Source organism: Dromaius novaehollandiae, unplaced genomic scaffold (assembly GCF_036370855.1).
Source record: "Dromaius novaehollandiae isolate bDroNov1 unplaced genomic scaffold, bDroNov1.hap1 HAP1_SCAFFOLD_37, whole genome shotgun sequence".
In the NCBI taxonomy this organism is placed as follows: Eukaryota; Metazoa; Chordata; class Aves; order Casuariiformes; family Dromaiidae; genus Dromaius; species Dromaius novaehollandiae.
The window spans coordinates 269,701-282,913 of record NW_026991398.1 but is presented as its reverse complement, the minus strand read 5'-3'; the positions used below and the strand labels follow the sequence as shown (position 1 = coordinate 282,913).

At 52.6% G+C, this 13,213-nt stretch overlaps 1 protein-coding gene and 1 pseudogene across 1 annotated transcript; one reads left to right on the top strand and one right to left on the bottom strand.

Annotated features, from left to right (window-relative positions):
• Nucleotides 1–1,474: 1,474 nt before the first annotated feature.
• LOC135326166 (olfactory receptor 14C36-like) lies at nt 1,475–2,434 on the top strand. Its single transcript, XM_064504014.1, has one exon. The coding sequence runs from the start codon at nt 1,475–1,477 to the stop codon at nt 2,432–2,434; it is 960 nt and encodes a 319-aa protein (XP_064360084.1).
• Nucleotides 2,435–11,345: 8,911 nt separating this feature from the next.
• Nucleotides 11,346–12,280, bottom strand: LOC112997128 (olfactory receptor 14C36-like; annotated as a pseudogene).
• Between the last annotated feature and the right edge of the window lie 933 nt (nt 12,281–13,213).

Genomic DNA, 13,213 nt, shown 5'->3' with positions numbered 1-13,213 from the left:
CAGCAAGGACAGCTCCAGGCAGCAGAGATGGGCAGGGAATGAGAAGGAACTGCTAACAGAAACATCATGGGAGAATGGATTTAGGCAAGTCATGGTCAGTACTTTTGATGCTGATGTCTTCCTCTGAGCAAGTGCCCTGTGTCTCCTCTCCCACCCAGCAGAGCCTCTGCCCTGAAAGATATGGAGTCTAGGGCATGAGCCATCTTCTCTGCAGCCAGACGTCCTGCAGAGGAGAGGAACCTCTCTCTTTCCACGGACCCGTTTCATGCTGTCTGACAAAGTGGCTGAGGGTGACTGTCCTGTAATGTCACCATCTGCAAGGTGGCATGTCCAGGTGGGTAAGGCTTTCCTGAGTTCCCATCTTTCTCTCTTTTCTCCTTGCCTCCTTCAGCAGTAGGATCACGGGGTTGCTCCTTCTTTCTCCTCCTGTCCATGCTGTTCCTGTTCTTGCTCTCAGGTCTCAGGGGTGGGGTTCAGACATGAGTGCTGCAAGTTGTGCAACAGAGGGATCTGCATGGAAATGAGATTTCCCCAGCCCCCTTCTGACCTGTGGAGCTCTGGGGTTGGGAAATGAGCTGATCCTCCCTTAAGGAGAGACCATCTTCAGTCCTAATGGTCCTTTGACCGTTTCCTTTTTGGGTCCTGCTGGGCTGCGAGCTGCCCTCTAGAAAGGCACAGCTGTCTCATAGCATCTCTGTGATATCTAAGAGAGAAAAGAAGAAGGTGCAGAGATGCTGAGAGTATGGAGATAGTGGTGGGAGGCTGTATATAGGCATCTGAAAAGAGCCCTGTGTGTCCTTGGCTAGAAGGGGAGTGTGCAGACCTCCCTCTGGTCCAAGGCTGGATGTCTGCACTTTGAAACTGGCTCTCAGCAGTGGCTGGTTTCTTTTTAGGGCAGCATATGAGTGTGGCTTATGCTCCAGCTCAAAGACATGCAAGCACAGGACAGCTTGGAACAGGACTAATAGACTAGCTGTCCTCACTCTGCAGCAAGGGACAGTCAATCCATTTTTCTGAGGACTCAGTAGAAATGCTGAGGATTTCCACCTTCAAGGAACAAGTCCCAGCGGTGACATGGACATGCAAAAGAAAATAAATAATATTAAAAAATCACTAATTTTTCTTTTCTCCAACCTCATTCTTTGCAATTCAGAATGAAGACACTAGAAAGCTCTTCTATAGGCAAAGTGAATTTCACCTGACAGAAATAGTCCCCTGTTCCCACTGCCATACAGCAGGACAGACTCCTCTGGAGCCCACGGGCAGAGGCCCCTGCTCCTCACGGCAGCACACTCAGCCAGTGCAAAGTAGATCTCAAGCAAGGGAGCTGCATAGAGATCCTCTCAGTAAAGAGAAAAGCAAAGTGGGGGGTTGTATGAGAACTGCAACAACTGGGGGCTTTTTGCTTGAAAATTCTCTAACTTCTCAATGTCTTTTCTCCTTTGGACAGTCCCCCATGCATGGAGGTAGCAAAATGTCCAACAGCAGCTCCCTCAATGAGTTCCTGCTCCTGGCATTCACAGACACATGGGAGCTGCAGCTCTTGCACTTCTCGCTCTTCCTGGGCATCTACCTGGCTGCCCTCCTGGGCAACGGCCTCATCATCACAATTGTAGCCTGCGACCACCGCCTCCACACCCCCATGTATTTCTTTCTCCTCAACCTCTCCATCCTCGACCTTGGCACCATCTCCACCACTGTCCCCAAAGCCATGGCCAATTCCCTGTGGGACACCAGGGCCATTTCCTACTCAGGATGTGTTGCCCAGGTCTTCCTGGTTGTCTTCTTGTTTGGAGGAGAGTATTCTCTCCTCACAGTCATGGCCTATGACCGCTTTGTTGCCATCTGCAGACCCCTGCACTACAGCATGCTCATGGGCAGCAGAGCTTGTGTCAAAATGGCAGCAGCTGTCTGGGCCAGTGGTTTTCTCAATGCTCTCCTGCACACTGCTAACACATTTTCAATACCACTCTGCCAAGGCAACACAGTGGACCAGTTCTTCTGTGAAATCCCCCAGATCCTCAAGCTCTCCTGCTCAGACTCCTACCTCAGGGAAGCTGCGGTTAGTGTGGTTACTGCCTGTTTAATGTTTGGGTGTTTCGTTTTCATTGTGCTGTCCTACGTGCAGATCTTCACTGCTGTGCTGAGGATCCCCTCTGAGCAGGGCCGGCACAAAGCCTTTTCCATGTGCCTCCCGCACCTGGCTGTCGTCTCCCTGTTTCTCAGCACTGTCATGTTTGCCTACCTGAAGCCCCCCTCCCTCTCCTCCCCAGCTCTGGATCTGGTGGTGTCTGTTCTGTACTCGGTGGTGCCTCCAACTCTGAACCCCCTCATCTACAGCATGAGGAACAAGGAGCTCCAGGATGCCCTGAGGAAAGTGATTTCGTGGACATTTTTCAGCAGTGGTAACATTGCCATTGCTCTCCAGAAGTGACACCCATGGTATCCCATACCAGGACTGAGCACTGTTTGTTCACTATTGTTACTATGATTAGTAATGTTTGTTATCCTGTTGCTGCACAAATGCTTGGGTTCATTCTAACTGTACTGAGACTGCTCTGTCTCACCTGGTGCCCATATAGAATTGTTTCCAACACTGGGTCAGAGCTGACTCCCTCACAGTATCTCTGAAATAAAGTAGGTTCTTTCTGGTGTAGAGCTTGAAGGCTGGGCTTCCTCCAAAGCTGCTGTCAAGAATAGGCCCAAGGAAATCATGACCAAAGGGGCTGCTGCTGATGGGGTTCTCCATGGGTTCAGGAGCAAAAAGCTCATAATCATGTAATGATCTCTTAGAGACCAAGGGCTGGATTTAGGACTCCCCCATCGGTGTCCAGTGACAGTGGAGGGGATGAATGGTCACAGATTCACATAGCCAGAGCTGTGCCACACGTTAAAGCACAGTGTCAGATGCCTGTCCTTCTGGAGGGGAAGCTGGAGGTGCCAGGAGAGCTCAGAAGCTCTCCTGGGACAGCATGTTCTATGGGTGGGCAGTGAGAGGAGCCTCACAAAGTGAGAGGCCCACCAAGGTGGAGTCAAAGATAAAGTACCAGAACAAGGTTTCCACAGGCAAAGGAGAGGCAGTGGGAACCCAGCTGGCACAGGGAAGGGAGCTTGGAGAGCGATTCATGTCACTCTCTGTGAAATACCACGGGTGGGATCTAGAAGCACACCTGGACACAACTAGCTCCCTTGGAAATGCTCCACAGTCCTTGCAAGCAACTGCCACATCTGCAGCCCCCCTGCAGGGATTAGAGGCTGTGATCCTCTTTTGGTTGGGTCTGCTCCCACCCTGACCAGCACGGCCAGTGCAGAGTCACCTCATGGCCCTGTGGCCTCACAGCCTGCTCATTCTGCAGAGCAGTGCCAGCAGCTTGGGGCTCTGCAGAACAGGGGAGGGGGTGTGGGAGTGGCCAGCAAGATCAGAGCAGTGACTGGGAGAGATGAAAAATGGAACTGGGCTTGAAAGTGTCTTGGAGAGAAAAATGCAGATGCACATTTAAAAAAAACCAAACAAACATTCAGAGTGTGGGTACACTAAAGCGAGTTCACAGTGCAGATCCAGAAGTCCTTGCTGTCCTGACCCTCCACATGGCCTGGGTGGTGCCTGAAGCAGGATTAATGCTCCCCACCCTCCCAGCTCATAGTGCCATCGTCCCTCCTGGTGGGTGGCACCAAAAAAAAAAAAAGGCTGGAACCCTTTGTGGAAGCCTGCATTGAAGGAAGCAGGACCCAGAAGCCATATCAGTTTGCTGCTGTCCCTCAGGCCAGGTCCCCAGCACATGCCCTTGAGACAGTCTCCCTCACCCTGCATGCTGGTCCTCACCCCAAAAGTCACATCCAGAAAGGGGTCCATGCCCAGCTGGAGGACTGGGCGTCCTGCTGTGAGCTCTGGGAGGACCAGCCCTCTCCTGGGTCCTCTGCAGGGCTGGCAGGGAGCATGCAGAGGAGGTCCTGGGGCCACCTACTCGGCCTGTAGACCATCCTCCTCCCATGGGAGCCCTCAAGCAGAGTGCTTCAGGGCAAAGATCCAGCCCACCTTGTTGCATGAACAGAGAGGAGAAGCTGTCCCAGGAAACTCCTCACACACCCAGTCCCTGGTACCAGCCATCTCCAGCACTGGCCATTCCCCATGGTCCTGGTGAGGGCTGATCTTTGAATGTGACCGGCTCCGTCTGCCTGCTGGGCTCAGCACCTGTATGGGGGGAATGGCCACCCTGCCTGGCCTCTCCCTGGGCCCAGACCCCAGCAGACCCCAGAGCATGGCCTTCTGCTAACCCTGGGGGACAGGATCAGGGCTGGGCAGGGGCTGGGGACTGGTGGGAGGCTGCTGGGCAGGAGGGCCTTGGGGGAGGGGGCACTGAGGGCTGTCATGGGAACCATGCTGGGGGACATTTCCCCACCCTGAACGCACCCTGTCCTGTGCGGCGCCTGCACAGTGGGGCCATGGGGCCACATGGAGGGCAGCAGGGCTGGGCCAGCGCAGGGACAGGAGGGAGACAGGAGCCACGACACTCCAGAAGCTCCCGACAGTCCTGGAGGGGAACCACTGCTGCTAGCAGAGTCGGGGATTTCTCGAGGGCTGCAGCCAGCGGCACAGGCTGCCAGGACTCCCAGACCCAGCACAGGTGGTTGGAGCCCAGTAATGCAGCTCACGGTGCCCTCCGTCCTGCGTCACTGTCCTCTCTCAGGCGCACTGTCAAGTGTGTCACTCCCTGCACAGGCAGGGAGAGAGGCTGATGGAGGTCTTGTGTTCTCACCCCTGCTGATCTCGGCTCTGCCCTGGTGTCAGCCCACAGGCTCTGCCCTGGGTCATGTCATGTCTCCCTACACTCTCCTCTGAGACCATGTAGAGACTTGCAATACATAGCTCTGCTTGGAGCTGGCCACCACAGCCCACCTGCACAGGGCCTGGAGATCCCAGCAAGGCTGTGCTTGGAGGTGAGGCTGTGATTGTCCTTGGTCAAAGTAGATGGGATGGTCTGGCTGGGGCCAAGGAGAGGAAAGGACAAGAGACAACAAGGAGAAGATGCAGTAAAGCAAAATTCAAAAGAGTTTAATGAAAAAAATAAAGAAATAATCATGAGCGCTGAGCAGCATTGGGGCAGAGGCCCAGAGTTTTTAAAAAATCTCCTGGAGAAAGCACTTAACAACCTGACCTAACTGTAAAGTTAGCCCAGCTCAGAGCAGATCGTGGTCCTGGAGATCTCCAGCGGTCCCTCCCAATCCAAATGCTCCAGGAAGAAGGGGCTGGAAAGTGGAGTCCTGGGCAGGGGACACTGCTGTGGGGTTGAGGCCTTGCTGGCAGTTGTACTGCCTGGTCAAGCCTGTCCTCAGAGTCACACAGGGAGTGAGTTCATCCTCAAAAGGATGGTCAGACAGAGGTCTGTGAAGAGACAAGAGGCAGAGGAAGAAGGACAGAGAGGCAGAAGAAGGGATCTGGAACATGTCAATTTAATTAAAGTAGCTCCTCAGAACAAAGTTTCTCCATGCAGAGTGTTGGTAGCAAATGTATTTTGATGAATAATGTGTATATGTATGTATGCTTGCATAGACAGACTAATGACTCTAGTGCATGAACATGGTGCTGCCAATTAATAAGAAAGAAAAAAATATGTGGCAATGGTAAAAAAAATGTGTGAAGTTTTGGAAATGAGGATTTTTTTTTTAAACAATCGCTGAGTTATTCTTTGAGAAGATTTCAACTTATAACTAGACTCTACTTTTTGGGCTTGATTCATTTGGCCACATCGAGAGGCTATTGCTGCCTGAGATGCCCTGGGGTAGCTGTGTTGCTTGTACACCTTAGCTGATAGTTAAGCTAATGCCTGAAAGGCATGTCCCAACCTTGCCTACACACTGGTGGCACCAACACCACGTCTCTGTCAGTCAGGGGGTGGAGTGCAGTGAGAACACCCGCGGGAGATCTGGTGAGGAGTCAGGGGACTGGCAGAGTACGTGATCACAGCCCAGCGTGTGCTCTCTGCACACTGACCAAAACCCCTCAAGGCTGGACACGCATATTACATTTGTCAACCATTTCTAGCTGCTTCGCAGCCAGGAGCTACTCAAGGTTAGCACAGCTGAGAGAAGGAAATAGTTCTAGGAGAGAAAAGGGGCCCTTAGGGTACACAGAGTGAGTCCTGCCTGGGCGTCCGACCTGTGCATCCAGCAGCCTCCCATCAGCAACCCCCCCATGCAGTTCCCAGTTCATTAAATATACTCTGTTTAACCCCTCATGAACCTTGAGTGTCTCTGTACTGGTATCTGACCCTCCCTTTCCTGCCTTGTGGTCACACCCTCCCAGAAAAAAACAGCACATTTCTGTTTACACTTTTCCCATGGGCACTGGTTTTGTTTGCTTGAACCCTCATTTGGCGTTTCTGAGATTATTGCCCTGGTAATTCCTATTTCAGCCAGCAATTCCATTAAACCAGGACCTCTTTTTGTTACCTGTGGTGTCTGCAATCCCTCATGCTGTTATCTACTTAGAGGCACCACAAGTCAGGGAGAGCCGTCTGCACACACACACACATTCACAGCTGACACAGGAGAGCTTCAGTCTGGGGGACCTTTAGAAACCTGAGGGTTTGGCCAACAGAAACCTCCTGAAGTTTTACAAGGAGAAGGGGCAAGTCCTGCACCTGGGGAAGGATAACTCCATGCATCAGGGCAGGTTGGGACCTTACCAGCTGAGGAGCAACCCTGAGAACATGGGCCTGGGCATCGTGACAAATGCCATACAAGCCAGTGGGGTACACTCATTGTGAATAAGGCCAGATGACTATGGGCTGCATTAGGAAGAGCTTGGCCAGCAGACCAGGGGAGCCATTTTCCCCCTCAACTCAGCACTGGGGTGGCCACAGCTGCAGTAGTGTGTCCCAGGGTCGGGCTCCCAGGAGCTTCTCTTGGTAGTGGGAAACAGCATGAGAAGGGGAAACAGTCACAAACTGCAACTTGGGAGGTTCAGGCTGGACATTAATGTGAATGAATGTCACTCAAAGAGTAGTGCTGTGCTGCCAGAGATCACCCAGAGGGAGTCTGTGATCATCCCCTGGCTCTGTGTTTCAAGGAACAGCCAGTGAGGATGGAGAGACACCAGTAAAGGGAGGGAGATCCCAGAGTGAGAGAGAGCAAGGTGGGGAAGCAGGTTTACAGTCTGCAGGGACACAGCAGCAGGCGTGGGACAGTGTAGGACAGCCGGTGGTGGAGACAGTCGAGGGCACAGGCAAGCCTGAGGGCCGCTTGTCCCCCAGGGCACCCCAAGAGATGTCGTGTCCTTGTCCTCCTCTCGGCATTGCACACCCCCACATGCAGCCTGCCCCCAGGAAGAGTCCTGGGAAACGTGGGAGAAAAGGATCTGCCTTCCCAGGGGCTGGGTGTCCATCCTTGCCCATTTTGCTTGATCAAACACATCAAGGTTGACTTGGCATTAGAAACACCTGCACATTTCCTTTGCCTGCTTGTAGTCAGTGATCACAATTCTCTGCTCAGATCAGCCCCTGGGGAGTCTTTGTTGCTCATGGCTTTCAATGGGACCCACTAACACTCAAAGAAACTTTGTGCTTTGCTTCTTTGACTTCTGGGACATTTTCTGCAATATCCTGCGAGGAGCTGCGGTTCATGGACTCAGCACCAAATCCACCATGGGGATCATTAAAATGCAAAAGCCCTGATGAACCACATCTCTTCCTGTAATTTTCTTCAAATCTTGTGTGGCTAATGGAAGATGTTTCGGGAGTGTAGCTGAAAGATGGAGACTGCAATAGTATTCAAGCATTTCTGCTTTGAAAGGGTGGTGTTTTTTTTCAGATTATTTATTTATTCGGATTATTATTTTCCCACTTTCAGAATAAGGGACAGCAACATTCTCCAGTTGAGATCGATCCAGAGTGTCTCCTAGTGAAGTCTGGACATGTAGCCAACACCTGGGGCTGGCACCGCGAGGGTGGGTCAGGAGAGGGCAGCTCCCCTCTGCCATGCTGGGGCTGGGGCTGGGGCTGGGGCTGGGCACAGCGTTTCCCTGGGGAGCTCCCTGAGGAGCCGCTCCGGGGGATCCTCCACCTCTGCCCTGGCAGCAGCACCAGTGCTCAGGGTGCTGGGGTGGAAGTGCACAGAGGGTGGAAGGGGGACGGGATGCCCAGGGGGAGCATTGACACCTTGTCCGTGCACGAAGGGATGGAGTGAGGAAAGCCAGAGCTTGGCTGGAGCTGCAACCAGATGCCTTGGACATGGCAACTGCTGTCATTAAATGACTCCTAAATGATCCCGCACCCACTGCCCAGCCAGTGGTATGCTCCAGGATCCGCTGGTGTCTGGTGCAGAAGAGAAGTCATGCAAGGCTGGTCTTTTCCCCTCTGTTGGGATACAGAGACTTGCAGGAGGATGGAGCTGGCCATGGACCACCCCACAGCTGGGTGAGCAGCCAGTGCTGGAAAGGGGTGATGTGAGGGGCTACTCTGGGACGATGGCCCTGGGGCAGCTTCCCCACTGTGTCCATGCAACACAGGGAACAACCTGGGCTCTTCTCTCCTGCACCTGCCATGTCCTGCTGCCTTTCCCAGCAGACCTGCATTTGCCTGCAAGCACAGGGCTGTGTGCTCCCACACTGCCGTTCACACGCAGGAGCTGCTTGCTGGCATTTTTTCCTCTCCTGGGTCCTTTCCAGCCCAGCCCAGACCCTCCCCAGCTCTCCCCACCTCCCCTGCCCTCTCCCCAGCCCACCCAGCAGAGCAGACCAGGCTGGGGTGGCCCCACAGCAGTGCCTGTGGCAGGGGGCTGCAGAGCTCTGGGCACTCACCCCACAGCCCCAGCCCCTCTGCAGGGCACAGCAGCTGCTGGGGGGCAGAGAGGGGTGTCAGCCTCCCCATCAGCCCCACACCTGGGGACCAGCAATGGCACAAAGAAATGGAGGCCAGGCACTGCAGGTCTCCACTGCTCCCATGACCAGAGATCCTTAACCCTGGCTGCCTGCAGCCCCTCTGGGCAGCCCCTCTCCCCAGGACAGCACTCACTGCCCACTCCAGGCACAAACTCCCCCTGGAGATCCCCTCTGCTTTCTGAGTGGCTCCATTCTCCCTGCCAGAACTATAGGCATCTCTCACCAGCCCTCTAATAGGTGACACAGTCCCCAGCAGAGACCTCTTGACCACTCACTGTCCTCAGGGCCACTGGGCCCCCACAAGGGAGGGCTGAATCCAGCCCACGTTCCCTAACACATCACCCCATGAGCTCATGCTCCTTAGCCCATGGAAACCCAGGCACAGCAACAAGGTAGTAGAAGGATGGAGTGGATGACAGAAGCAACAGTGACTCTTTTCTCATAGACTACTTCTAAGTGGGGATCCCATTTGTGGGAAGTAGTAAGTCGGCTAAATAAGTGACAAACTCCCACGGGAAGTCCCATAGAGAAGGGGTTTGTGTCAGTAGCTGCATGCATTCTTGTTAAAACCAAAAGAAAACCCAATTAAAGTCCTGGAGATGAGGCTGTGATTAAACATCCAACTCAGAGATCAGTATGGGTGACGGTGCTCTTTTACCATGGAAAAGGAGTACAGGATGCTGTAGACCCTGAAGGGAGTAAGTTAACCATAAGTGAGGCTTGGATTATGTCCAGGACCTAGGTGTCTGCTCTTGCAGGGAAGTGTGGTGTTACCTGCTAACCGTGGGGACACTGATAACTGGAAAAAAATGCCTGAAATGTGTCTCTAACAGATTCTGCCTTTTCACGTTGCCCATGGGACAACTTTGTTATTGAAGATCAGTCACAACCCATCTTTAAAACTATAGTTACAAGAGAAATACCATCTGTATCATTAGCACAAGGTCAAGGACTGATAGTAATAATGTTACACTGACCCTAAGTTCTAACATTAGTCTAAATGTAGCTGTATGTAATAACACATGGGATGGGAAGCTGCACCTGGTTATGACAATAGAGTGAGATGGGTACTACAGACATGGAAGGCGACAAAAGCCGTTGTAATGTGACCTATGTTTTTGACCAAATCACCACGCAGGCTTACTGGTGAACTTCTCATATGACTGAACAAACGATGGCTTTGTTTGGATCCATTTAATACATCAGTAACACTTGGAGTAACCTTCCATCAACTTGACAGCATTCCCAGACAGAACACCAAGGTTACTCAACATCTGTTGCAAACTGGAGAACTCTTAGAGGAAAGGGAAGGAACGATGATATATGATACAACGAATAGATTTGGTTAGTAGAAGTGTCCAGCAACAGAGCAGCCTGCCCTGAGCTGACACACATAGAAGCAGGTTTTCGTTAATTCCTCCCTGCAAGCCCACAATTGTTCCTTTGCTCTTCTCAAGAGGCGTCCCTGTTCTCCAGAGAGCCTTTCCTCAGATCAGTGTGTCTGTGCTGGCCTCACCGGCCATTCCTGCACCCCTCTGCTGTGCTCCCCAGGCTGGCTGTGCTGCTCTGCAGAGTGAGCAGCTGTGGGGCCCCGGGGTGACTCCACACTGGCCGTACTGGTCAGGGTAGACCTGGCTGGCCCAGCATCACTGCACCTGACAAGCCCCTCCCCAGGTCTCTGTGGCTGTGGAGGGTGCTCAGAGCAATCACAAGGCATTTCAAATGGCTCAGGATGGGGTCAGGTGTGTCCCGAGATGCAGCCATGGGTTTTCATTGTAGGTGACATGAACCACTCCTGAGGCTGCCTTCCCTGTGCCGGATGAGTCCCCACTGCCTCTCCTGAGACTGCAGAGCCCTGATTTGGAGCGTTCCTTGGTTTGGCCCTATATTTTGGATGACTCCACTTGGTTTTGGGAGTCTCTACTCACTGCCCATCCCAGGCACATGCTGTCCCTGGAGATCCCCTGTGCTCTTCTGGTGACTCCATACTCCCTTGCGGAAGGATGGGAATCTCTCACCGGCCCTCTAACATGTGAGACAGTCCCCAGCAGATACCGCTTGACCACTCACCCTCCCCCGGGGTACTGGGCACCCACAAGTGAGAGCTGAATCCAGCCCTCATTCCCTCACACATCACCCTATGAGTACATTCTCCTTAGCCCATGGGAAACCCAGGCACAGCAACAGGGCCTTTTCAGGTGCAGTTCCCTGAGTGCATTCTTGGCTCTTGCATTGGAAGAAGAGGCCAACCTTCAGGCAGTGTACTGATGAAGTCCCCTTTTATGACAGAGATGCTGCAAGGGAGGCCAGCTCTGACACAGTGGTCGGCAGATTTACAGAAAGCCTCTGAATCAGACAGAGTTTGTGCCTCTGGGGAAGAGAGATGAATTCAGACATTTTTGTACAGACACGCTTATCACAGGTAGAATGCCCAAACCACAATCACTTGTGAGGAGAGATGGGCAGGTTATTGCTGCTGAAACAGTACCAATTGAACCAGTTTCTTCAGTGCCTCCTTGAGCTCCTTGTTCCTCATGCTGTAGATGAGGGGGTTCACTGCTGGAGGCACCACCGAGTACAGAACAGCCACCACCAGATCCAGAGCTGGGGAGGAGAGGGACGGGGGCTTCAGGTAGGCAAACATGCCAGTGCTGAGAAACAGGGAGACCACGGCCAGGTGTGGGAGGCACATGGAAAAGGCTTTGTGCCGGCCCTGCTCAGAGGGGATCCTCAGCACAGCAGTGAAGATCTGCACGTAGGACAGCACAATGAAAATGAAACACCCAGAGAATAAACAGGCACTAACCACAAGAAGCCCAGCTTCCCTGAGGTAGGAGTCTGAGCAGGAGAGCTTGAGGATCTGGGGCACTTCACAGAAGAACTGGTCCACTGTGTTGCCTTGGCAGAGTGGTAGTGAAAATGTGTTAGCAGTGTGCAGGAGAGCATGGAGAAACCACTGGCCCAGGCAGCTGCTGCCATTCTGACACAAGCTCTGCTGCCCATGAGGGTCCCGTAGTGCAGGGGTCTGCAGATGGCAACAAAGCGGTCATAGGCCATGACTGTGAGGAGAGAATACTCTGCTGAACATAAGAAAAAGAAGAAAAAGACTTGGGCAGCACATCCTGAGTAGGAAATGGCCCTGGTGTCCCACAGGGAATTGGCCATGGATTTGGGGACAGTGGTGGAGATGGAGCCAAGGTCCAGGAGGGAGAGGTTGAGGAGGAAGAAGTACATGGGGGTGTGGAGGCGGTGGTCGCAGGCTACGGCTGTGATGATGAGGCCGTTGCCCAGGAGGGCAGCCAGGTAGATGCCCAGGAAGAGCGAGGAGTGCAAGAGCTGCAGCTCCCGCATGTCCACAAATGCCAGGAGGAGGAACTCATTGCGGGAGCTGCTGTTGGCCATGTGGTCCCACTGGGCTTTGGGGATTGTCTAAGGAGGAAAAGACATTGGCAAGTTAGGGGAGACCTTCCAAGGAAAAAGAAAAAAAATCTAATTGAAAATACTACTTTGCCTCTCTCTTTTTTGGGAGGATCTCTGGGCAGGTACTTTGCCTGAGATCTGATTTGTGCTGGCTGATTGTGCTGTAAGGAGCAGAAGCCTCTGTCCGTGGGCTGCAGGGAGTCAGTCCTGATGTACAGTAGTGGGAACATGGGAATGCAGGTAAACAGCTCTGACTCTCATAATTTCTGTCAAAAAAAAAAAAATCTATTTGTCATGTGGAATAGCTTTTCAATGTCTTCACTACCTGCTCTAAAGAATGAGGATTGAGAAACAGAGTTTTAGGGATTTTTTAAATGGGGTTTATTTTCTTTTAGATGCCCCTGTTACCCCTGGGGAGTGTTCCTCAAAGGCAGAAATTCTCAGCATTTCTATCGTGAGTCTTTAAAAACAAAAAGATTCACTGCCACTTGTTAAGGAGTGAGGACAGCTTGTCTGTCTATTAGTCTTGTTCCCAGCTGTCCTGTGCTCCCACCTCTTTGAGCTGGGGGATGATCACACTCATATGTTGCTCTAAAAAGAAACTAGCCACATCTGAGAGCAGATGAGTCCAGTTTCAAAGAGCAGATCTCCAACCTTCTCCGCCTTTCTCAGGGCACCAGAGGGAGGTCTCTACACTCCTCTTCTAGCCAAGGACACACAGGGCTCTTTTCAGATGCCCATATACAGCCTCCCACCACAATCTCCATGCTCTCAGCACTTCTGCAGCTTCTTTGTTTGCCTCTCAGATATCACAGAGATGCTGTGAGACAGCAGTGCCTTTCCAGAGGGCAGCTCACAGCCTGGCAGGACCCAACAGGGAAACAGTCAAAGGACCATTAGGACTGACGATGGGTT